This window comes from Halichoeres trimaculatus, unplaced genomic scaffold (assembly GCF_033239565.1).
Source record: "Halichoeres trimaculatus isolate MK-OKI-2021-1 unplaced genomic scaffold, fHalTri1.1 fHalTri1_scaffold_1, whole genome shotgun sequence".
NCBI classification, from domain to species: Eukaryota; Metazoa; Chordata; class Actinopteri; order Labriformes; family Labridae; genus Halichoeres; species Halichoeres trimaculatus.
The window spans coordinates 10,788,195-10,812,835 of NW_027437179.1; the positions used below are offsets into that span (position 1 = coordinate 10,788,195).

Genomic DNA, 24,641 nt, shown 5'->3' on the forward strand with positions numbered 1-24,641 from the left:
GTCGGGGATGCTCTATGCACTCTCCCTGGAACCCCTTCTCCAGAAAATACGCTCGAGTGTTCAAGGTCTGTTTTTACCTGGTTTTAATAGTAACATTACTTTGTCTGCCTATGCTGATGATGTTGTTGTTTTAATTAAAGACCAGCAGGACGTTGACACTTTAGCTCATGTCACAGCAAGTTTTGCTGCAGTCTCTGCTGCCAAAGTAAATTGGGAAAAATGTGAAGCTGTTGCAGTGGGTTAATGGCACAGAGGTCTGCCACTTCTCCCTCAACACTTACGTTGGAAAAGGGATGGTTTCAGATACTTGGGTGTTTTTTTAGGACAAGAAAACATAATGAGAAAAAACTGGGACAATATCATTGAAAAAATAGAGAAGAAGCTCAATAAGTGGAAATGGCTTCACCCACAGATGTCTTACAGGGGGAGGGTGCTGGTTTTAAATAACCTGGTGGCCTCACTGCTCTGGCACAGGCTGGCCTGTTTGGACCCACCATCAGGCCTTTTAGCTCAAATCCAGAGTAAAATTGTGAATTTCTTTTGGGATGGGTTTTATTGGGTGCCACAGTCTGTGCTGTTTTTATCCAGAGAGGAGGGGGGCCAGGGCCTTGTCCACCTGGCCAGTCGAACAGCCACTTTTAGAATACAGTTGGTCCAGAGGTACCTCACAGGACCTCCAGACTTAGTGTGGAGGGATGTGGCCAGCTGCATCTTCAGGCGTGTGAGTAACCTGGGGCTGGATGCTGCGCTGTTTTTAACTGATCTTAATTTTTTAAAGTTAAATGGGTTACCAAAATTTTATCAGGGTGTTTTTAAATCATGCACCCTGTTCAAGTTTAAAAGAAATGAGAAATGTGACTCTCTGCACTGGTTGTTGATGGAGCCTTTAATTCATGGTGCCAGACTGGATGTGTGTTGCAGCTCTCTTCCAGGACTGATGGGGGCACTGACTGGCTCCCAGACGGTAACTTTGAAACAGCTGGTGGATGCTGCAGGACCAGATCTTTTGGACGTGGAGGCTGTGGGTACTATGATAAGGATGCGCTCTGCCAGACTGATTAAGAGGAGCCTGGAGCTCTGGATACAGAAACTGTCGAAAAAAGAGAGTCACCTCCTTCGGCTGTACGGAGAGGGGCGAGTCCAGCCTGAGCCCACAGACCCTTTCCCTGATCTTACCTTCTGCCTCGACCTCTCTGACCTCAGTGGTCCCCTCCTGGCTGTCATTGGAGCGAAAAAGATGACGCTCCACAGTACAGACAAAAACATGATCTGTGTTACAGTTATCCATAAGGAAAACCTGAATGACAGACCCTTGTGTGTGTGGACAGACAGACTGGCGGGACAAACACCTCACTGGAGAGTTTTATATAAGCCTCCATTAAAAAAAAGAACTGGTGACCTCCAGTGGAGGATTTTGCATGGTGCGATCCCCACCAACAGTTTTTTATCAGTCATAAACCCCAATGTTTTAAATAAGTGTCCTTTTTGTGGTCTGTCTGAGAATGTTTTTCATGTTTTTACTGAGTGCAGGAGACTTCATCCTTTTTTTTTACCTTTTTAACTGGAGTTTTTAATCTTTTTGATGTTGTATTCTCTGGCCCTGTTTTTGTCTGTTGCATTGAGTACAACAGGAAGAATAAATTTAAGTGCCAAATTTTAAACTTGTTAATTGGTGAAGCCAAAATGGCTATCTACCTCACTCGGAGAGACAGGCTGCAAGGTGGATCAGGGCTGGATCCTGTGGCCTTGTGGAAGTGCAACATTAAAGCCAGGCTGAGGCTTGAGTTTCAATTCCACAAGGCCATGGGAAAAGTGGATGAATTTTTACTGTTGTGGGGCTTTAAAAACATTTTGTGTGAAGTACAGGATGGAAAACTAAATCTGAAAAATTGTCTGTGCTGAGTAGATGATAGAGCTACTTTCATCAACACACACACACACACACACACACACACACACACACACACACACACACACACACACACACACACACACACACACACACACACACACACACACACACACACCCTGACTCATACACACTTTATGATTTCAGATCCAGGGCCACTTGTTGGATGGATTCTTTTTGGAGTTCTTCTTCCTGTTCTTGCTATTGTTGGGTTTGGATTCTGGAGGTACAGAAAGGTAAGTTCAAATGTGCTAATTCAATTAATTCAAATGATTCCTGTGAATTTCCTGTTTAACGTCTCAACTTTCTTTACTTTTTGTAGGTCCAACAGCGGAATCAACATCTCCAGGAGCTAAATCAAGAGCTTGAAAAGCAGAACAAAGCTTTTCAAAAGCAGATTCAGTCTCCACCTCCTGACTCTGGGGTCCTGTGAAGTCGGCTGCTCTGGCGTGCTCTTGGCTGTGTGTGATCAGGTGTTTGTGAAGACATGGAGACCAGTAGAGGATGACATTTCAATCTAAATGACCCAGTTAAAGAGAAACTGGATTAAACTTTAACCTTCACTGAATTCAGTTTATAACATAGCTCAAAACTGAGGAGTTCAGACCAAATTAAAGTGATCACACCTGAAGGATCAGGTGACTTTAAAGCAATCAGGAGAGTCCTGAGAGAGGACTTGTGTCTGCACCTTCAGCTCAGAAGAGGCTGAAACATTTGTCCATTCATTTAAGAGCCTGAGCTTAGATTTCACTGACAGGGAAAACAAAATAAGTCATGTTTTGTCTTCAACACAGAGTTCAGATCTGAGCAGAAGAAGGACTTCACTCTGAACCCTGAATAAGTGTCCATAAGCAACAAACCAAAACCCAAACTGTGTGTGTGTTTATTTGTATGAATGTGAATGAATAACTGAGATAATGAAGCTTTTTCTACCTAAAGTGTATGACCTGAATCTGCTGCTGTTTTTATCTGTTAAAGCTCTGAACTGATGCAGACATGGACTTTAAAATCAGCTGACTTTCTTTCTGCTGTAAATAAATGTGAATATTTATCAGATAAAGTCAAAAGTACTGAGACTGATTTTTATCTGTTCATATTTGTGCTATTAACATGATTTGTGCTGAGCCTGTGTTTCTTCTTTACTTGGTTCAGGTGTTAATCCAGAATTTGACATTTCTCATGAGTGTCATTTCACACACTGCTTCATGGTTTCTGTACAAACCTTTGAATAAAACAGGAAACATGCCAGACTGTGTGCTGGGACTGTTCTTCATGTGTCTGTGCTCAAACTGTGATAAAGACACTAAAGTGGACCTCCCCCATCCACTGAAAGCTGAACTCACCTCTTTAAAGAATTGTTACCTCCTCAAAGTTCCCCTGACACCTTTAGGAACTTTACAGAGCTCCATTTGTCCATATTGTTACAGTTAGATTAAAAATGCTCTGCCACAAAGTTAAAATCAGCTTTTTTTAAAAAAAAAAAAAAAAAAAAAGAAATAGACACAATTATTACAGAAAAATGATGCCCTTGATAACTTTACACAATGTGATGCTCTGAGGTCTGATGACAGAGCAGAAAATAGAGGTCTGTTGGGTCTGCAGCTCCCCCTGGTGTTGGCTGTAGGGAGAACATATTCAGCACCAAGGACAGTTCTGAAGCTGTTTCTCCTTCATGAAGCTTCAGATAATGAGTTTATGTAGCACATAAAAATATAAATAAAAATAAGGAAGGAATTACACGTTGTATAAAATGTTGACAGAAACAGAATACACTGATTTGTAAATCTCATGAATCCATGTTTTCACAGTCAGATGAAAAAAATCTTTTGACACAACATTAATTTTACCTTCTTTTTTTCTTTAAGAGAGATAGATAATTATTACAAAATAATGTTTTTCTTTATTTCTAAAATAATTTTACAGAACATGAGGTGATTCATTAGCATATGGAGTTTGTGTTTCCTGTGTTTCTCTCTCTGGTCTTATCACTGCCAGTCTTGTCACAGTTTTGCCGCTGACTGATAATTCTCTAGTGACCCACCTCACATTGCTGTAAAGTTATTCCCAAACATGTTTCATGGTTAAAAAATGAATCTATAGTATGTTCTGGTATCATTTATGAACTGTTATCACAGCTTAAGGTGCAAAAAGCTGATTAAACAGCCATACTTTTACTTTTTTTCTGCAGTATCTTTCTTCAACTGTGAGGTAAAATATTCTTTCAAATAAGATAAAGGATCAGACTTTTTCTTCCTCAACTGGTAATCTGACAAACCTTTTCTTTCCACAGTTTTTTCTCAATCATGAGCTGGTTCAGCAGAAATGTGGCTTTTATTGTGAAAGGAGTTTTCAGGAAGTATTACTAAGGGATTCATGTGATGTCTCTGTGGTCTCTGAGCTCAGCTCTCAGTCAGATGTGTATCAGTGTGTGTTCCTCACAGAGCTGTTAGAGTGATGGTGAATCTTCAGGAGACATCAACAACTATGAAGCTCCTTCCTCTCGTCTGTCTTTGTCTGGTGACTCGCTCTGGATCAACGTTTACTCATGAAAATGGTGAGAAAACTAACGGCTCATATGGACTCTGAATTCTTGAGATGAAATGTGTGCATAAATGTTCAAACATGAAGTCAGGAAACAGAAAAGGACCAAGTTTATCAGAGGAGGAGGGAGAATGGTAGCACCTGAAGCTGTTAGCATTAGCATTTAGCTACATTTGAAAAGAAGGAGCATTAATACAGTTTGTAATATGTGTCCTAATAATGATCACTGTTCAATATTTACACATCAGCCTCCATAACACAGCTGACGTCATGAAATGACAGCTTCAGCTGTTTAACAGACATGCTCAGTGTGGTGATGTTGGTGATAGATGAGGGAGTGGATGTGCGGGGCGTCTCCTCCATCCTGCAGACACTAAACTGCAGCATCACTCTGATATGGACCATGAGAAAAAAGAACTGGGGACATGTCTGCAGGGACCTGATCTGTGAGGGTCAAACAGACTTATATTGACTTTTAAAGACTATGAAACAAAAGTCAGACTGAAGGTTAATGGACTAGAGGGACCAGAGGAAGAAGTTTCACCCCCTTATTCTTTCAAATCTTTAATTTAAAATTCTTCAGTGTCTGGTTAGTACAGTGTAAATCATGTGTGTGTTTGTCTCTCAGGTCCAGTGGTGGTGACAGAAGACAGTGATGTAGTTTTACCCTGTTCCCTCAGCTCCAAGGAGAACCTGGAGTCAGCGCTGTTTGACTGGAAGAAAGACTTGGAGAAGGGAAAGGAGGAGAGGGTGTTCATGTATAATGCTGGCCTTTACTCTGGTAGAGACTTTGATGATCAAGATAAACAGTTTAAAGGTAGAGTCTCATTTTTTCAAGAAGAACTGAAGAATGGCAACACCTCCATAAAGATCACAAAGACCAAGGTGTCTGACAGTGGAACCTACACCTGTATTTTCCCCAATCTTCAGCACAGCCCCAAGTTCAGCGTTCAGCTTGTTGTTGGTGAGTGCTTTCATCAAACTCTTGGAGATGTTTCAGATTTACTGTGCGGACTGGTCAAGTGAGAACCATTAAGTTTCTTACATTCCCCCCATTCTTTTAAATCTTATTCTACATGTATTTTGATTTATCTTTATTTGCATATTTGTCTTTTAAACACCTCCTGTTTAAATATAACTCATGGGACACATTGTCATTAAAACTAGAGCAAAGGAAACACTGTGAGGTTTCATCAGCTCTGTTGGTGCAGAGAAAAGGCTAAAGAAAGTAGAATTAATAAAGTAAAACAACTTTATAGTTCAACATCTTTACACAGCACAGATCAATGGAAAAACAATCAGAAACTACAAGAACCAGTTTGAATTTGACAATTTATACCGATTTCTTATTCAAGACCATTTGCCACAGTTTTGTCTGTTTTCTCCTTTTTTCTTTATCTTTCTGTCCTTATGCACTTATTGGTGAGTTTAAAAAAGAAGAAGAAGAAAAGATAAAGTTGTTTTTTAAAGCAGAGCATCCACCTGAAGTTACACATGATTCCTGTGTCTCATCTCAGGTGTGCTGACTGCGGCTGATCTAAGATGTTTTAGAAAGTGCAGTACAGAGAATCTCCAGCAGGTGTCCACAGAGCTCTCAAACACTTTCACATAGTTGTGCACAGAACATGTTAGAGTTCATTAAAATACTTGATAAAATATTTAAATATGTTTGATTTACTTACTTACAAATATTATTAATAGATGGATAAATATTCACACAAGCACTTGTAGATTTATTGTACTACTCTAAATCAGTAAAGTTTATTTACAGATGGACTGGAGAGCCTCAGGTGAGCTCAGGCTGAGTTAATTAATTAAGGCTTGTATGGTGAACAAATGATTTTATACTAAGCCATTTAAAATCATGCAAAAACAAAACTCTCTCATTAAACAAGTGCATATTTGTTTAAGTAAAAATGCTGATCCAACAAAACTAAAGATGGTTATTGACCATTTTAAAGAAGCATTGGGCATAAATATATATATATATTTTTTATAATATTTATTTACTTCTGGTACAGACTCATGAAGCAAGATGTAATATTTTACTCAAAGAGCTTTAAATAAGCTTGTAGCTATATTTTTGTACTGTTAAACAAATCCAGGTGAGCTCTTAGTCTGTGTTTATAATCTCTGTGCAGCTGAACTATATACAAAAAAAGGGCTGGACTACTTATTTCACTCTGTAATATAAAGTGGGTAAGATAAATTACATCCCATAAATGTTTGAGGCCAACATTAGAGAATGATTAACATGCTTGCTCTGACCATTTAACACTAATCTTACAGTAACAACACAAAGCAGTCTCATGTTACAGAATGACGCTTGTTTCTTCAACCAGAGACTTTATTTTATCTTTTAGGGAGTCAAATGAAATGTATGAAATGGCTTATTTTAATAACAGTGATGCCTGTATGCCATGTTAATGCATTACCAAAGCTCTCTAACCTTGACTGTTTTTTTTTTCTTTCAGAGTGTATCTTAACTGCTTGAGTTTTGTCAAAATCAAGTATATTTTTGTCACCCTTCACATAAATTTAAACTAGTTTTTGATTATTTGACCTTAAAATAACTACAACTGTTCATTCTGTCATTGTGAATGTAAACTCTCTGAGGTGTCAGTAAGCACACTATCATGACTTGAGTCCTCAATGTAGGCACTATGGGAAATAATTTAATGAACATATTATAATTTGTTTTTATTCCTTTTCTTTGTTTTCATCTTTTGGATACAATTAAACAATCATAATAAGGACTATCAGACTGAAATTCACAGAATATTTCCCTCAACTTGTCTCTAATGTCTGTATTAAGTTTCATGTTGACAGATTGAAGCTGCTCCGAGATATTTTAGAAAGTGCAGTACAGAGCATGTCCAGCAGGTGTCCACAGAGCTCTGTAAACTTTTACAAAGTTACCAAAAGAAGATATTTAACCTTTCTGATTAGATTAAATAAGTGAATGAAAATTTGTCAAAGTGTTTGATTGAACAGTAAAAAGACAAACTAAGCACTTATATTATGATTGTCGATATTAGCATAAATGAATAAAGACTAAAACCAAACATAAGAAACATTTTTCTGATATAAAAACGTCCCACCATGACAGAAAGTCCGTCAGCGGTAACTTCTGTTTATGGTCAGGCAGGTGGTTTCGGTGGTTGTGAACTCGGAGTGTTTTCTCTGTACTGGCTTTCTATTGGTCGATTACAACAATCAATCAGACAAAGGAGGCGCTCGTGGAGGATGCTGTTCACTGATTGGTTGTTGGGGTTAAAGTTCCAGAAGCTTCGTTCCTGTAGATTGTAGAAAAATGCTGATTGGTTCGTTTTGTCACGAGGCGTTTACCGATTTCAGAGACAGTAAATATGATTGGTCAAAACCGTGTTGGTGATTTAACGTCAACAATTATAAACTTCATGAAGAAGTTTAATGAACGTCTGTAATCCTTTTCAGCGACAGGTTTGAGCTTTGTTTAATCATTTTATTTGCCCGTGGTTAGACAAACATAGGCTGTTTGTAAGGGTGTTTTTCTTCATAATCAGTCACGTTACTTTAAAATTGTTCAGTTTCAGTCCTGGAAACACATTAAACAGTGAATTGTCAGGGTGGCTGAAAAAGCTACCGATGGATCACAGCTGCAAAGGGAAAGCTGACTGCTGTGGAGTCAGGTTTAATTTTTTTTTTTTGGAAATTACTTATTCTACGGGATATTAGAGCCCTCACGGTCTCAAACGAGGTACAACTTGTGTAATTTGACTTTACAGACACAATAAGTTACAGTTTATATGTATTAATTCTTCCTGAGGTGAATTTCTCTGGTCGCGTACAACCTCCGCATGTTAAGAGATTAAAGGACAGAGGAGAAGATTGCTCAGGTGAGTTCAGATTGGAATATCAGCCCCGTGTCTTACAGGTGTACCCTGAGTTCAGCCACACATGTATGGTATCGTTCACACGCCTTAAAATCTGTAACTGACTTGTTATGTTATCCTACTATTTAGGCTACAGGATTATCAAGATTCATACTTAAGGAATAAACGTTAAGCCACAACACCAAAAAGTTTACTTTTCTTCTTAGTTTTACTAAACAGAACGCTGAGTTTGTATAAATGTAAACGTAACACATTTGGGGAACTAGTGACTTCATTGACCTGCTCTGATATGATGGTGGAAATATGTAAAAGTCACTGATTATGGCTAGTCCGTTATTAAGAGGAATGACAACAATTGAGTATTTAAGTAAAAGCAAAATGCAAAGGTGCAAAACCCAATAAGAAATTCTAGTTTAAGCAAATAAACTCAGTTCCCAGAGAAGATGAGTCAGCTATTAGAGATAACTACTAAGTCCGTCACAGTTCTAACAACAAGTTTCTGCTAAAGTAAAACAATGAGTCAGTTCAGAAACAGAAGATTGAGTTTTATCATTATGCTGGTTAAAGTGAGATGTAAGATGTTTTTGTGAGGCTTTTACAACAGTTATTTTAATAAGCCTTATATTAAGCCTTCTGTTTTGTCTTTAACTCTTTTTTAGCTCATAGTTCACATATGCCAAAATATAGAAGATGTGAGTGTATGGATGAGTGTTTTAAATGTCTTTTAAATGAGCCTGTCAAAAAAAGATTCTGTCACTGTGTGAAAGGCAATTAAGTTTTTCTTTTCTTTTCTTTTCTTTTTGTAGTGTTGAAAATGCTCTAAAATAGTCTTACATTTATTACTTTTATACAGGCACATGTCCAAAACCATCTGCCAAGCATATTAAGGAAACAAATGACTGGTCTCAGCTGCAGTGTGTGGTCAGAGGAGCGTCTCCTAAACCTGTGGTAGAGTGGAAGGACAGTTCTGGAAACATCCTTCCTGCTGAGGATCCAGAAATTGCAGAGCGAGGAGGCCGCTATGACATCATCCTCCAAACTACTGTGACCAAGAGTGACAACTACAGCTGTGTAGTTACACAGGAGGAGTTTTGCCATCAGAGTCATGATGACATCCTAGTTTACCTCCCTGGTGAGTTTTTGATATTATTATTAAGATGGTTTAAAAAACTTTTTTATTGTAATTGAGTTCAAACACAAAACCATGAAATACATGGCACAGTTTTAAATCTCAAATCTAAAAAATATTTCCTCCAAAACCCGGAACCTTTTAAAAAGTCTAGTGATCAGTTTCAGTTCAAATCAATGTCAGAGGGATAAATCAAACTCAGTTTCTCAGCTTGTAGTGATGTCAGAAGAGACAGAGTTACATTAGCCAAGTAAATGAAACCCAAATACATTTTCACTTTTAACCCAATCAAAATGAAACTGAATTTTTTGCCAAGAACTGCACTATTTTAAAATTGAGGTAAGTGATTTCACTCAAATGGTTTGAGTCATGGTGAACTAAATAAAAGGTTTAAGTAGGTTCAACTTCAATGCCAAAATAATTGACTTGAACTAAACTGCATTGTAAAAACAAACTGTTGGTCCTACTTGATAAAATTGTTTCAATTGGTAAAACATCATTTGTTTTCAAATAACTGTTTATGTTAGACTAACATCATTGATTTAAGTCTCATGTGCATAGTAATTCGATTTATTTCAAATCATCACTTTGTATGAATCCAACTCAAAACAAGCTAAGCTAAATTTTCATACTTTTCAGACTTTTCAATTAAATATTCTCTGTAAACAAACTCCAAAAAACTGCTTCTTTACATTTTAAGACAATGATTTTATTAGAGTCATTTTTGCTGTTTTGTAACTGTTAGTGAAGAAGGAACATAGTGGATATGAGACCTTGCTGAACATGAGAGCACAGACTATGGCTCAATCCCAAACCACCCCCTACACACTACCCCTTCGCTACCGAGTGTCACTTCAAATGAAGTCACACTCCCGGCTGTGGAGGGCACTTTAATTGAAGGGGGAGGGTATAAACATTACTGGCAGGAATGGGAGGCTCTCTTCACTTCACCGGAACACGGAAAACCTCGTCGCCATGGAACCAGAAAGACGCTCCCCGTGTATGGATGAGGCACAGATTGCGAGCCGCTATATCACTGTGCAGGGTTGATAAGAGCTTTATGTTTCCAAAATACACTTAGATTGACACAGAGATAACAGTGAAACATGTGGATTTCATTGGGATAGGGCAGATACCTGCTCCCATGCCTACTGTGTGTGTGAAATGAGAATCATTCTCAGTTTGGAGCCGCACTGTTTGTCTCGTTTTTTCTTCCTCTTTACAATCATAAAAACTGAAGCCGTTACAATGACAGGAGATATATTATACTTTTAATAATTTGAAGTGATCCCACATGTCTTTCAATGCTATCACCATCTGACATTTCCAATTAAACAAATGAATTAATACTGGAAACTGCTCACATTTTAGGTGCCAGGGCTTTATGATCAAATCAAACATCAGCATAGAGTAAGATTTGCTTGTTTCGTTGAATCTTTTTAAACCATGCTTCTTGTGAGTTTCTGTTAGTGTGATAGAGGTGTGGGGAACATATTTTACACATGTGGCACTTATATTTATATGTTGTTTCCTCCTCCATTTCGCTGTTGCACTTCCTGTCAAATTGTGCATTGATGCAGGCTCGCTGTTTAAGGGCTGAACAGTCCACTCCCTCTCCGCACTCCGTGGTTTGGGACGGCCCTTAATGTGGCGGACCCTCCGCGAGAATGTGCAAATGGAGGGTTAGTGTGTAGGGAGAGTGTGTAGGGGGCGGTTTGGGATTGGGCCTATGTGTGCCCAATGCGTCAGGCTGCTGGTCTGCGCTCCATGGCACAGGCTAGCTGTCTTTGCCCTTTGCATCATGGACTGGCTGTCTGTCTGCTGCAGCTGTCTGTGTGCATGGTATGGACTGGCTGTCTGTTTGGCATGGGGTGGATAGGCTGCTTCATGCCCTGCATGGCATGGACTGGCTGTTTGTGTGCTTCACACCACACAGTGTCTGTGCTCAACACTAGATGGGTTTCTGCTGTGCCCCAGCAAGCACCAAACATTACTGTCTGTTATGTTGATTCATAGTTCACTGAAAAGGCTCCACAATGACAAACAGAGCACAGACAGCCAGTTCATGTCATGTTGCACAGACATCTTGTCTGTGCCATGTGCAGAGCACAGACAGTTGGGCTGTCAGATAGACTCTTGGGGACTATCTGACAGTCTGTGGTCCTGTGCAGCCACTTAGTGTGCAGGGTCTCATATCCACTGTGTTCCCTCCTCACTCATGATTACCAAATGAAATCACAACATAAATGTATGTCTAATGGTAAAAAAAAAAACAGTCAAAGAAACACAACAAAACTTTTTTAAAATTAAACCTAACTCAAAAAAAAATGTGGCAAACAACTCTGGGTTAACAGTGCAGATCAAATAACGGCTCTGTCTCAGGTCAGAGACAGTAGATTGAATTTTATTATTCCGTCGGTTAAAGTCAGATGTATGATATTCAATCCCACAACCGTTCTGAAAATATCATGTTTTTCTGTTCAATAATTTTGAGTTGAGATACTGAGATGTTTCTAATACCCTTCCTTATTATATTATCGTTTCATTATTTGTTGGAGAACAATATTCATTTTTATATACATAAAGCTTTTGTTATATTTAAGTACAATTTCAAAGACGGAAAAATGAACAGACAACGTCTTTCCTGTTTGCTGCCCTCTCATGATGGCTGAATGACAAACCTGGCTGTGTTGAACAGTGTTGATGAAGGTGGCTGATGTAACTGTTGTGGGGCCTTAACAAGTTATTTCAATAAGCCTTATATTTATAAGCTTTCTGTTTTGTCTTTTACTCTCTTAAGCTCATAGTTCACAATACACGAGAATTAAGAAGATGTAAGTGTATGAATGAGTGTTTTAAACGTCTTTAAAATGAGCCCGTCAAAAACAAATTTCTGTCACTGTGTGTGATGCAATTGAGTCTTTTCTGGTCTTTGCTTTTCTATTACATTATTTTCTATTTTTATTGTTGAAAATGCTCTAAAACAGTCTTACATGTATTCCCTTTATACAGGCACATGTTCAAAGCCATGGGCCAAGCTAATTAAGGCAACAAATGACTGGTGGCAGCTGCAGTGTGTTGTCAGAGGAGCGTCTCCTAAACCTGTGGTAGAGTGGAAGGACAGTTCTGGAAACATCCTTCCTGCTGAGGATCCAGAAATCACAGAGCGAGGAGGCCGCTATGACATCATCCTCCAAACTACTGTGACCAAGAGTGATAACTACAGCTGTGTAGTTACACAGGAGGAGTTTTGCCATCAGCTGCATGATGACATCCTTGTTTACCTCCCTGGTGAGTTTTTTTTAAGTAGTTGTTTGCTATTAAGATAGTTTAAAACCTTTTATTATTGTAATTGAGTTCAGACACAAAACCATGAAATACATGGGCTCAGTTTCCTCTCAAATCTAAAAAAAAATTCCTCCAAAAACTGGTCAATACACTTCAAAGTATTGTGAGGGAAAAGTATAGACTGACTTTTTATTCTGTGGAAACGTTCCAGAAGTTCACATTTTGTCCTGTTTGACTGTTGTGGACCACACATTGTACACTGTAAACCTGGATAGGTTGAGTTTACTTTAAAAATGCTTGTTAACTAGCTACCTAAAACAAACAAACAAAAAAAACAAGTAATGAAATATAAAAACTAAAGTTTATTTAACTCAATATCTTAAGTAGTTATATTTATTAAGTAAAATCATTCTACTGAATGTCTTAAATCAAATAAACCTGGAGCCTATTTGTTGAAAATTAAAATATTAAGTTATGTTAAAAAAATGTTGCATATCATTGTAAAACATAATAATTTGACCTTACTCAAAACCTAAAGATGTGATATCAATTAATTTGCCTTGTGATTTAAGTAAATGTAATAATAAAAAAAACTGAAGCAGATCTGAACAATTAAATTAAATAACATTTTAAAGAACAGCTGGGTCTCATATCCACAGCGTTCCCTCACTTATGGTTACAAACACCTTTACAACAAAAATCAGCTCTAATTTCATAACTTTAGTAACCGTGGGTGAGAAGAGAAGGCAGTAGATATGAGACCCTACTGTACATAGAAATATTGTTCTTCAGGAGCACAGGTTGTCTGAGCTCCACGGCACTGACTGGTATGGGGTCTTTTACCTATTGACTCTTGCAGTTTGTGCCTAATGGTTAATATATTAAATCAAATGTTAGACTGGACCATCATGCTTTTTTGGCCAATTTTGAAATTAAGGGTAAAAAGATTTATTTATTTTTGACACAGTCAGTCCACACCACGTAGAGCACAGACAGCAGATCGATGCCACAAAAGGAGCTCAGACAGCTTGTCCATGCTGTGACACAGAGACAAACAGTCAGTGTCATGTGGAGCACAGCCTGTGCCACTGCCCCACATCTAGGAATACAGCAGGGTCTCATATTGACTGCGTCCCCTCCTCACTCATGGTTACAAAACGCAGTCACATTCATTCATTCATTTTCTGAACCGCTTATTCTGTTCAGGGTTGCTGGCGGCTGGAGCCTATCCCAGCTGTCATTGGGTGAGAGGTGGGTCACACCCTGGACTGGTCGCCAGCCAATCGCCGGGCTGACACAGAAACAGACAACCATTTACGCACACACTCACACCTAGGGAACAATTTAGGCTCAATCCCAAACCGCCCCCTACACACTCTCCCTACACACTAACCCTCCGTTTGCGCGTTCTCATGGAGGGTCCGCCACATTAAGGGCCGTCCCAAACCACGTAGTGCGGAGGGGAAGTGGACCATTTAGCCCCTAAACAGCGAGCCTGCATCAATGCACACATAACAGCATAACACCCCAGCATAACAGCGATACACCAGGAGCGTCTTTCTGTCTTTCTTTACACGGTGACAAGGATTTTTCCGTTTTCCGGTGAAGTGAAGAGGGCCTCTCATTTCTACCAGTCACGTTTATACCTTCCCTCTTCAATTAAACTGCCGGGAGTGCGACTTCATTTGGAGTGACACTCGATAGTGAAGGGGTAGTGTGGGATTGAGCCTTAGAGTGTTCAATTAACCTGATGAGCATGTTTTTGGACTGTGGGAGGAAGCCGGTTTACCCGTAGAGAACCCACGCATGCACGGAGAGAAAATGCAAACTCCACATCACATCACACTCCCATCGGCAAAACTGGGAATCGGACCGGTGATCTTCTCGCTGTGAGGCTGCAGTGCTAACCGTTGTGCCACCGTGCAGCCCCGATACAGACCAAACTAATGATTTTAAGTTGTGCTTACTTTAACAGTAACCAAATTTTAATCTACTCAGAAATAATAATTTTCAACACTGAAAACTCAGACATTTGAGTAAATTGAACTCGCTAACAAATTTTACGTTTTTTTTAGCTTAATCCAATGGAGTAATTTGCACTTGAGCTCAGCTGATCTTGTAGAAACACTCAGTCAGATCAGATCAGGCTTTGTTAAGTCTAAGTCCTGAGTCTCCTGCAAAGTGGACGTGTTAATTACAGACCCATCCATGTTTGTTAAAGACAGGAGTTTTTCCTGATGTGTCAGAGCCAAAATGTTTAATAAACCAGTGTGAAGGGAGACACATTCCTGCAGTAACACAATTTTAACTCTAGTCAGTGCAGAATGTTTCTGTACATGTAGAGATAAAAGATAAACAAAAATCAACAAAACTCAAAGCCATAATGTGCCAAACAACAAAACTATTAACATCAACTTTAAAATTCATTGGTCCGTCTTCTCTTCTTTCTGTTTAATTGGGGAATAAATGAGAATCACAATGATCAATTTACAAACTTTTAATATTTAATTTAATTCAGGTTTTAGAAAAACAGATATCCATATAAACAACAAACACTTTCTTTGGGGAGCTCAACCACAGGACTGAGACTAAAACTCACGTGTTCATAAGTGGTGAGTCTGACAACTTTATCTTTAAGTTGGTTTTTTAGGAAACAAATAATGTCTGAGAGAAAATATCAAAGAGACTTTTCTCTGTCAAACCTGAGGTCGGTCACATGAACACACTCTGTTGGTCTGTGTGTTTCCATCTGATTGTAGCTCAGGTCTGTGTTTTCAGTGTTTCAGAAGTTTCTGTGCATAAATCCACCTTATGAAAGCACATTCAACAGATACATGTAGTTTATAGGAACATTTATACCCAGATATTAGAATTATTTGATGTTACACCCAGTCTAACTCCTTATTTTCTATTTGCTCTCTGTCACTTTGGTTTTTTTTCACCATGAAACTCTTGATTTGGAAACCAAACTGCTGCAGAATGAAAAAGAAATAATCTTTGAATGTGTAGCTACAGCTCTGAATTAAATGTGTTCATGTTAACAAGTCCTTCCAGTTGATCAGGTAGTTTGAAACTTTTCCTCTCACTAACTTTAACTATGAGGAGTAACTGTGGAGCAGCTGACTGAACTCGTTTGATACAGAAACACAAAAAATGACCTGATCACAGTGAACAGAGGAGAAAAAACTATTTACTGAGAAACTGAAACACTGCTGAACTTCATTTTGCACAATAAGATCATTTTAAATATGTTTTTTTGTTATGATGCAGAGAAAACTACTGCTGTAGTTAATGCACAGGTCTGAATATTCCTGGATTAAACTCCTTCATGTTGCTGCTCTGAATGTGTTTTTCAGAGTTTCGTGGTGTGTATTTACTCTCTGACAGAAGTCTGTGTGAGGTCTCTGAGCAGAAGAGCAGCACAGTGCAGTTTATCTTTATATCAGTAAAGCTCCCTGTCTCATCAGCCTCCTTCATTCATTGTTCCCTGCATTGCATGTTGAGAAACTTCAGGAGCGCCTCAGACGTCATATTTCTGTCACGTGGTTCTTGGTGTTTTCTCAGAAGCTGGTGTTTAAGTCTGACCACATCAAAACCAAAACAGATAATTGAAGCCTGCAGCTCGCCTCCTCTCACTCACACTCAGAGCATCAGGAGCAGGACTGACACTGGCACAGTGATGAGAGAGTTTTGTTCTGTTTAAGTTTTCATATCTTAATCCAATGGAGTAATTTGAACTTTGGGGTTTACAGAGATCAGCAGCTCATGCTCTCTCCAGCTCTGCAGTCTGTGCTTGTTCTGCAAGATGAACAGGATGTTTGGGGTCCAGCAGCTCCTCAGGGTGCTCTCACATCTACTTTACCTTCTGAAGGTTTTTATCATTGATTTCATAAAGACTTTCACAAAGTACAGAGCACATTTAGAAACTAAGAACAGAGTGTTAGTGTCAGAGACCTGTTCACAGTCCAAGAGTTTGTCTGATTAGAAACAGCTGTGAGTAAAATGTGCTCCATCACAGCTCCATCAGTCTCTGTGAGCTCAGAGAGGAATCAGACTGAACTCTGTGACAGCCTCAGAAACAAAGCGAGTGAAGGACAGGTGAGTTAGATCAGACAGGTGAGCTTAATGAAGGAGCACTGAGTGTGTGTATCATCCACACAGTGAGCCCTCACACCATCCACACCTTCAACAACCAATGCTTTATATCAGATTAATTTATTGTTAGAGCAGATTTTTTTCATGTTTTTCTGAAAAGTTAATGATTGAATGAAATCTTTACCAACACAGGTTCAGGGTAAAGTTTTAGGTGTTGTCTGAACTTCTTCACTGTGTCTGTTCTCCTTCATGATGAGAGTCAGACAACGTGTTTAAAGCTGTGAGTAGTCAGACATTTTCACATGTTAAATCTGAAGCTTGAAGCTCTCTTAAACAAAGCTTTAATGTGTGGTGTAGATTTCCATGATACATCCCAATTATTGTCTATAATCCCCAAAAATCTTGAGCCTGAATCTCAAACTGCTCAGTTCACCTTTATAATGCTGCTGCTGCTGTCTTAAAAACACTCTCTGTGTTCACAGATCCAGCTGCTGAATCGTCTGGTAGTCTTTTTATTTTGTTTTATATTAAAATGATTTAAATCTGAGAATGTTATTCATTTTAAAACAGAGGGTGTGTTGTGCTTTTTTGGTCTTAATTCTGTCCCTCTGGTGCCCCCGTAGTAAAATAATCTCTATTTTTCCTCTCTCTGGGCCTGTATTCACAAACCATCCTAAGACTAAAAGTAGCTCTCAGTGACGTCATTCTTAGAAAAATCTCAAAATTTCTCAGATTCTAAGATTTTTATAAGAATTTTCTCTCATTAAGATTAAAGTTATTCACAAAGCAACTTGAGCCTTAAGAGAGCTCCTCAGGTGAAAAACTGTGAGGAGGAGAGAGGAGGACTTTAAGAAGCCAAGAAGTGAACACTCATACTGGTGATTTTATTGTTCATTCATTACTAGAGGCACAGAGCGCTTTTTTTCCTCATCTTTTTCCTGATCTGTACCAACCAATCACAGCTTTAAGGAGACTGTTAGTGTGTCCCAAATCGCATACTTCCATACTGTGTACTCAAAATTTTCAAATTGAGTGTACTAAGCATACTATATACTCACTGGCTTAGTGCGCAAATTTTGAGGGTGTAGTGCTGTCTTAAATCGCACACTGCCGAGCGCCGTACTTACCGGAAATGACGACATGATGTCAACCTCTTCTTCTTCTACGTCTAATTGTGACCGGATTCCAGCGGGTTTCCGCCAAACACTGCCACTATTTGCCAGCGAATTTTCAAAGCCTTTTCAGTAGTATATTAAACACAGCTAATAACACGATCAGTGGTGTAGAGTTTATTAATGGGGGTCGGTGCAGCTGACTGAAGCTACCAAGAAAGCTAAGAGAGTTAAAATACATCCACAAATTAAATGTCTGAGTGGTGCTTCTGGTCATGTATTCATTGTGCAGGGTCTAACCCGCTTGTTATTATATTTACCTGGTTCACCGGGTAATGCTAGGGCCCCGGTAACTGTTAGCCCAATGAGCTTTGGCATTTGAGATAGCTGTTAGCTCAACTAGCATTAGCATAGCCCAGTGTTTCTCAATCCTGGTCCTGGGGACCCCCTGCCCTGCATGTTTTAGATGTTACCCCACTCCAGCACACCTGATTCAAATGAATGGCTCGTTATCAGGCTCGAGCAGAGCTTGATGACGAGCTGATCATTTGAATCAGGTGTGTTGGAGTCGGGAACATAAAAAACATACAGGGCAGGGGGTCCCCAGGACCAGATTTGAGAAACACTGGCATAGCCTATCATTCGCAGAACAAAACAAACAAAAACAAGTTACACCACATACACAACGTCAACAGCTGATGGTGCTTGGTGGAAACAACACGTGTAAAAAACAACATCAATAACTTACATTTATACATGCTGCCAGAGGATGAAATGAGTGCGTTAAGTGTCCATAGCTGCATACTCAAAATCCGGGCCGATTTGAGTACATCATCCTGGTACTTTTGCATACTCATTTTTCGCATACTATGCATACTGCTTTTCATTTTTACGCAGTATACTCAAAATTTTGATTATTTGAGTATGGAACTATGCGATTTGGGACGCACTATGTGTCATACCTTGCAACAGGATCAACCACACCTCCTCACTAAGATCAAAGTTTCTGTCTCCTCTTTGCTCAGAGCTGCTCTCAGAAACTTCCTGAATCACTCTGAAGATAAGATTTCTTGTCAGGAGTTTTCAGGCTGAGTTAGGATCTCTCTGAGAGGACTCTGAGAAGCTTTGTGGTTTCAGGCCCTGGTGTTTTACAAACCCTCATTTCAGCCTCTGTCTGAGACTCTGCTCTTTAGCTGCTGTCGCTTTAAGGCTCCCTGCTCCACAAACCTGCTCCACTCTGATTGGACAGAGGCTTGTCAGGGGTGGAGCTATGAGCAGGTTTTGGTGTTTGGGTCCCGCCCCTCCAACGTGTCATGAACCAGTCAGTAGATCCTTCTGTGATGAGCCCATCATTTTCTCAGGTCTTGTTCAGATCTGGTTCAGTTTCTCCAGCAGCCTGTTTCTGATGGAGAGATCTTCCTGGATGAAGACAGATGGAGGGTTTGTTTTCAGGCTGAGTCAAAGTTTAGCTTCACTCTGACTCAGACTGAACTTTGTGGATTCACAGAGGAAAGATGAAGAGTTTCAGTGACTCCAGGAGATTCACAGCGATCTGTAGTTTGTGGTCATCTTTGAGTCTTCCTGATCAGAAACACAAACCCAGGTTAATATTTCACCAAGGAGCAACTTCATCATCAGGAAACTAAATCTACCTCACAGGTTCAGAGAAGGATGAGAAATGATGAAGCTCTGTGTGATGGGACTCCATCATGAGTCCAGACACAGGTGGAGGTGCAGGAGGAGGAGCTGAGGAGAGTAGAGATACAAGAGTAACAACTTTCTCCTTCTTCTTCTTCTTCTTCTTCTTCGTGTGGGAGGAGTGTGAAAGGAGAGCGGAAGAGCGAGGAAAGTTTGAGCTTTGTTTTTTCTATCTTTTTCTGTCTTTTTTTCTGTGAATTCAGTCACTTAGTTTCGTCTGTCTGTAGAGTCTTTATTTGTCGGGTTTATTTCAGTTTTGGGGGGATTTGTGTGCTTTTACCTGGCCAGGTGTTGACTGGCAGGTCGGCGTGGTCATGGTGGTGAGCGGTGGAGGCTTCTCTCAGCTGACACGGGAGCACGGCGTTAAAGTCGCTGCGGGCTCTCCGTGCACCGTGGAGGAAGTGGCTCTGGCCGTTGGTGAGGTGATCGGGCATGGGGCAGTTAAATCTGCTGCTCGGATGAACGGTGCAGTGGTTTTGTTTGTGGAGAAGGCTGAGCAGGCTCATTTGCTGGTCGAGGCTGGCATTTCTGTGAATGGACTGCTCGTCCAGTTGCTCCAACTGACTCTGCCAGCGACGAAGATCACACTCTCAAACGTATCCCCCGTTCATCAGTGATGAATTCTTGTGCAGAGAATTATCACGGCATGGGAAAGTGGTTTCCCCTATAAAAAAGGTGCTGTCAGACTGTAAGTCTCCTCTCCTAAAACATGTTGTCTCCCACCGGAGACAACTGTTTATGATTTTGAACAACAGGAATGAGGAGTTCAATATTCGGTTTCGTGTGAGAATGGATGATTTTGATTATGTGCTTTTTGCTACATCGTCCAACATGAAATGTTTTGGTTGTGGTGAGGAAGGACATGCGATCAAAGCATGCCCTCAGCGAGCCGGCATGACTCTACCTGGGGCAGAGGAGCTGCGCAGCCTGAGCACGCAGGGACCTGGTCCGCTTCAGCCGGGAAGGCCGGTGCCGGGGGGCAGCGTCCTGCTGCAGAGCTGCAGGAGGCTGTCAGCTGCAGCAGCCTCTGAGCCAGGCAGCGACAAACAGGCAGGAGATGATGTGAGTGGAGAGGGGGAGAGTGTCATAGGAGAGACAGGTGAAGGGAGATGAGCACAGAGAAGAGAGCTGTGCGCAGTGAGGGAGGGTGAGACAGAGTGTGAGTTAAACAAGGTGGGTGAGACAGGTAAAGTGAGAGAAGTAGGTGATACAGGTAAGTTTGGTGAGACAGGTGAGGCGAAAGAAGCAGGTGAGACAGGTCAAGCATGTGAGGCAAGTGAGGTGAGAGAGGCAGGTGAGACAGGCAAGGTGTGTGAGGCAGGTGAGGTGAGGGAGGTGTGTGGAGCAAAGGGAGGAGAGGAAAATGAGGTGACTAAAGAACAGTTGGGTAAAATTGGTAAGGTGGTGAGCTGCAGTCAGGCAAGAGTTTCAGGTAAGGGTGAGGTTAGTGTAACAGGCGAGACAGGTGAGGCTACAGAGCCGATGGAGGGTGAGGTCTCTGCTGCCCCTCAAAAAAGGCGCAGTAAGAGGAAGAATGTGGTGGCAGCGGCTAAAGCCAGCAAACAGGCCAGTAAACAGATGAGTGGTTTGGAGGTGCAGTCTGACATCAGTGACAGCGAGGGCTGGATCTCTGATTGCAGTGACTTTTCACCAACACACACACAGTTATCCAGTCAGGAGCAGGTGTACTCAGCCAAGATGTTTAAAAACTTCCTGCAACAGACAAAATGTATGAAGGGTGTAAATCTAGAGCATTATTTCCCAGACAAAAATGTTTTTTATCATTCAGCCAGACACCACATTAAGACAAAAGTTGAATCTGGCTTCACTGACCAAGAAGTATTTAGACTGAAGAAAATAATGTTCAAAGTCAGAAAAGAAATTTGTTAAACATTTTTTTTAAATGATAAATTTAAATTTGATGTTTTTTTATTGGCTGTTATTAGTATAGTTTTTAACCTCTCACCCACTATGAATTCTTTTAAAATCGGGTCTTTAAACCTGAACGGGGCCAGAGAGGAAAGAAAGAGAGCATTTGTTTACGAGACAGTTAATCAGAAAAAAGTGGATGTTTTATTTTTGCAAGAAACACACAGTGATGACAGCAATGAGGTGGACTGGCGCAGAGAATGGAGAGGAGACGTGTTTTTAAGTCACCACACCACACAAAGTGCGGGGGTGGGCTTTCTGTTCTCCAGAGCTTTTACCCCAAAGTCTACAGAGGTGCAACACATCATCCAGGGAAGGTGCCTTTTAGTGCGAGCTGTTTTTGAGCATTTTAATGTAGTTTTTATTAATATTTATTCTCCAAACAACGGTGCAGAGAGGAAACATTTCTTTGAAAGTGTCACAGAGAAATTAAAGGATTGTGGGTCAGCTGATTACGTTTTTCTAGGCGGGGATTTTAATTGTACAGAAAATGAGCTTTTAGATCGCAACCACACAGAGCCTCATCCAGCATCCCAGCAGGCGTTAAGACGGCTGGTCTCATCCCATGGCCTGGTGGATGTATGGAGAAGGATGCACGCAAGCTCCAGGCAGTTCACGTGGTCCCACATTAGTGGAAACAGGGTTTCATTAGCACGCATTGACCGTTTCTATTGTTTGAAGCATCATTTTAATATTTTTAAAACATGTAAGATTTTACCAATGGGTTTTACTGATCACTCTTTGCTCTTATGTCATGTTTTTATTTAAAACATTTGACCTAAAAGCACCTACTGGCATTTTAATTCAGTTTTAACCATGGATCATAGTTTTAGAGGGGCACTTATTTATTTTTGGACTGACTTTAGGCAGAAGAAAAATGATTTTACCTGTCTAAGACAGTGGTGGGACCACGGAAAGCTCCAGATTAAATTATTATGTCAACAGCACACTCTCAATGTTACACAGGACATCACCAGATCGATCAGAGATCTGGAGACTGATGTAGTGGAACTAGAGCAGTTGAGTGAGTCCACAGGAAATCGAGGATATGTTGAAATTCTCAAGTCTAAAAAGATGGCTTTAGCCAACCTGCTGGACACCAGAGTACAAGGTGCACTTGTCAGGTCCCGAGTCCAGACCATCACGGAGATGGATGCTCCCTCTAGCTTCTTTTTCAGCTTGGAGAGGAAGAACAGTCAGAGGAAGGCGATCCACTCACTGCGGTCGGACACAGGGCAGGAACTGAGCGAGCCAGGCCAGATCAGGCAGAGAGCGCTGGGTTTTTACTCTGCTCTGTATACCAGTGAGTACAAGGAGAACGAGGAGCTCATGGAGGAGTTCTGCAATGGACTGCCTCAGGTCTCTGAGGAGACCAACTCAAAGCTGGAGAGCCCTCTGTCTGTGCAGGAACTGCACGTGGCCCTGCAGAGCATGCAGAGCTGCAAAGCCCCAGGCATCGATGGCCTGACTGTAGAGTTTTATAAAGCCTACTGGGACATCTTTGCCAATGACTTATTGGATGTTTTTAATGAATGTATGGCTGCTGGTTCTCTGCCTCTCTCATGCAGGAGAGCCATCATCACCCTCCTGCCAAAAAAGGGAAATCTACAGGAGATAAAAAACTGGCGCCCAGTGTCCCTCCTCTGCACTGATTATAAGATCCTCTCCAAAGCTATAGCCAATCGACTAAAAGAGGCTATGGAGCAGGTCATCCATCGGGATCAGACGTACTGTGTACCCGGCAGGTCCATGGTAGATAATATCTACCTAATTCGGGATGTTTTGGAAGTCTCCAGTTCATTGGGTTTAAATATTGGCTTGATCGCATTAGATCAAGAAAAGGCATTTGACCGTGTTGAGCACTGCTTCCTTTGGGAGACAATGAGGAGGTTTGGGTTCAGCACTGGTCTCATTGCTAAGATCCAGGTGCTGTACAAAGACATTGAGAGTGTGCTGAAGGTAAATGGCAGCTTGTGTGCCCCTTTTAGGGTGCATAGAGGTGTTCGGCAGGGCTGTGCGCTGTCGGGTATGCTCTATGCACTCTCCCTGGAACCCCTTCTCCAGAAAATACGCTCGAGTGTTCAAGGTCTGTTTTTACCTGGTTTTAATAGTAACATTACTTTGTCTGCCTATGCTGATGATGTTGTTGTTTTAATTAAAGACCAGCAGGACGTAGACACTTTAGCTCATGTCACAGCAAGCTTCGCTGCAGTCTCTGCTGCCAAAGTAAATTGGGAAAAATGTGAAGCTGTTGCAGTGGGTGAATGGCACAGAGGTCTGCCACTTCTCCCCCAACACTTACGTTGGAAAAGGGATGGTTTCAGATACTTGGGTGTTTTTTTAGGACAAGAAAACATAATGAGAAAAAACTGGGACAATATCATTGAAAAAATAGAGAACAAGCTCAACAAGTGGAAATGGCTTCACCCACAGATGTCTTACAGGGGGAGGGTGCTGGTTTTAAATAACCTGGTGGCCTCACTGCTCTGGCACAGGCTGGCCTGTTTGGACCCACCATCAGGCCTTTTAGCTCAAATCCAGAGTAAAATTGTGAATTTCTTTTGGGATGGGTTTCATTGGGTGCCACAATCTGTGCTGTTTTTATCCAGAGAGGAGGGGGGCCAGGGCCTTGTCCACCTGGCCAGTCGAACAGCCACTTTTAGAATACAGTTCGTCCAGAGGTACCTCACAGGACCTCCAGACTTAGTGTGGAGGGATGTGGCCAGCTGCATCTTCAGGCGTGTGAGTAACCTGGGGCTGGATGCTGCGCTGTTTTTAACTGATCTTAATTTTTTAAAGTTAAATGGGTTACCAAAATTTTATCAGGGTGTTTTTAAATCATGCACCCTGTTCAAGTTTAAAAGAAATGAGAAATGTGACTCTCTGCACTGGTTGTTGATGGAGCCTTGAATTCATGGTGCCAGACTGGATGTGTGTTGCAGTTCTCTTCCAGGACTGATGGGGGCACTGACTGGCTCCCAGACGGTAACTTTGAAACAGCTGGTGGATGCTGCAGGACTAGATCTTTTGGACGTGGAGGCTGTGGGTACTATGATAAGGATGTG

General features: G+C 40.9%; 2 protein-coding genes across 3 annotated transcripts in view; both read left to right on the forward strand.

Annotated features, from left to right (window-relative positions):
- LOC141805407 (butyrophilin-like protein 2) overlaps positions 1-3,082 on the forward strand; it is a 106,773-nt gene extending 103,691 nt beyond the window's left edge. Inside the window, exons 8-9 of the mRNA XM_074690501.1 lie at positions 2,057-2,145; positions 2,232-3,082. Coding sequence (XP_074546602.1) covers positions 2,057-2,145; positions 2,232-2,342 — 200 coding nt within the window. The 3' untranslated portion in view covers positions 2,343-3,082. The remainder of the gene's footprint in view (positions 1-2,056; positions 2,146-2,231) is intronic.
- A 1,207-nt stretch (positions 3,083-4,289) lies between these two features.
- Positions 4,290-24,641, forward strand: part of LOC141805289 (CD276 antigen homolog) — a 34,658-nt gene continuing 14,306 nt past the window's right edge. Inside the window, exons 1-3 of one of the 2 annotated variants that reach the window (XM_074690291.1) lie at positions 4,290-4,463; positions 5,079-5,414; positions 9,179-9,457. In XM_074690291.1, the coding sequence (XP_074546392.1) occupies positions 4,364-4,463; positions 5,079-5,414; positions 9,179-9,457 (715 nt within the window). In that variant the 5' untranslated portion in view covers positions 4,290-4,363. Of the gene's footprint in view, positions 4,464-5,078; positions 5,415-9,178; positions 9,458-12,603; positions 12,746-24,641 lie in introns of those variants that run through there. The other variant, XR_012599714.1, reaches the window with a different exon arrangement.